Genomic DNA, 1,208 nt, shown 5'->3' with positions numbered 1-1,208 from the left:
CCCGAGGGAAAGCGGGCGCCACGCCGCTGGCAGGGCAGAGGGCTGGCTGTCCCTCGGAGGCCGAAGGGCAAAGCTGAACAGGCGTGGTGTTGCGGGAGGGCTGAAGTACTTGCTGTGACAGCTGACAGGTATGCTCCTTATTAGACTACCTACCCTGTCAAATGAGCCTGGGTTCTTAAAAATACACGTAATGATTTTAACCCTTCTAATTGAAAAGGAGATACTTTAAGTAAATCCGCAAAGAAGTAAAAGAAGGGCCTGAACAGTCCACAAACACGAAATAAAGCACCCCTCCCCACATACTGCCCCCATTCGGTTTGTATAGCTGCTGAAAACAAGGAGACTGTGCAATTTCTGAAATAAATGCGCAGCTGAAATTACTATTTCAGTAACTGTAAGACAGTCAAGTACCGTGCATCCAGTACAGGTTTTCCTTTCCCATTGGTGCCACTTCTGAGAACACCCTGTGCTCTGCTATCTGACACATCCATGTGCCATCCCTGTTCCCTGGCAGACTGAGCTGCTGCATACTGCAAGATCAGGCAGGACAAGGGATTCAGCCTGACATAATTCAGCAATCAGTTTGCCAGATGGAAGGGGCTAAGATTATTAAAACCTGGTTGCTCCTCACATCCCCATGTGCAAAACAGGAAGTACTCAAAGATGGTTCTAATCTCTCAAGGACTCATTGGAAAAGCAAAATCTTTTGGCTTTGATTTGCATGAATGCACTCTAGCAGAGCCTTGCTGCTCTCCTATGAAGTATGAATGAGGGGAGGGTGGGAGAATGGAGAAGCAACCACCAGCTTTCTCCAGAAGGGTTAGTTACAGGAGAGTTTACAGGAGACACGGTGCTCTGAAGTACTACAGACTGTAAACAGAGTTAGTGTCCCATGCATGCAATATCTCGCCTGACCATCACTGCTCCTCCCAGACCCAGGCCTCCAGCACTTGTGAAGGGAGTTGTAACTTGAAGACCAAGACAGTTAAAGTAAGATTTTTATCAACTTCATCAATGGAATTGGCATTTAGCTGTAGGAATTCCACTCCCATGTTTTAACGCACGTTGAAAAGTCTAGCTGTTATCATATTAATGAATTTAATCAGTCACATTTCTTAGGGAGAAAAGAACAAGCTTTTCATACCGTAACTTTAGTTTAGATTTTGAATTCACATTTGAACTCTGTTTCTTACCGGATAATTTTAAAG

At 45.0% G+C, this 1,208-nt stretch overlaps 1 protein-coding gene across 1 annotated transcript in view; it reads right to left on the bottom strand.

Annotated features, from left to right (window-relative positions):
- Nucleotides 1-411: 411 nt before the first annotated feature.
- LOC104501118 (sentrin-specific protease 6-like) overlaps nucleotides 412-1,208 on the bottom strand; it is a gene marked incomplete at its 3' end in the record, with an annotated part of 9,301 nt that continues 8,504 nt past the window's right edge. The window contains exon 6 of the mRNA XM_010144873.1: nucleotides 412-530. Within this exon, the coding sequence (XP_010143175.1) occupies nucleotides 412-530 (119 nt within the window). The remainder of the gene's footprint in view (nucleotides 531-1,208) is intronic.

This window comes from Buceros rhinoceros, unplaced genomic scaffold (genome assembly GCF_000710305.1).
Source record: "Buceros rhinoceros silvestris isolate BGI_N320 unplaced genomic scaffold, ASM71030v1 scaffold4161, whole genome shotgun sequence".
Taxonomy (NCBI): Eukaryota; Metazoa; Chordata; class Aves; order Bucerotiformes; family Bucerotidae; genus Buceros; species Buceros rhinoceros.
The sequence above is the reverse complement of the archived record's forward strand: the minus strand, read 5'-3'. Positions and strand labels throughout refer to the sequence as shown.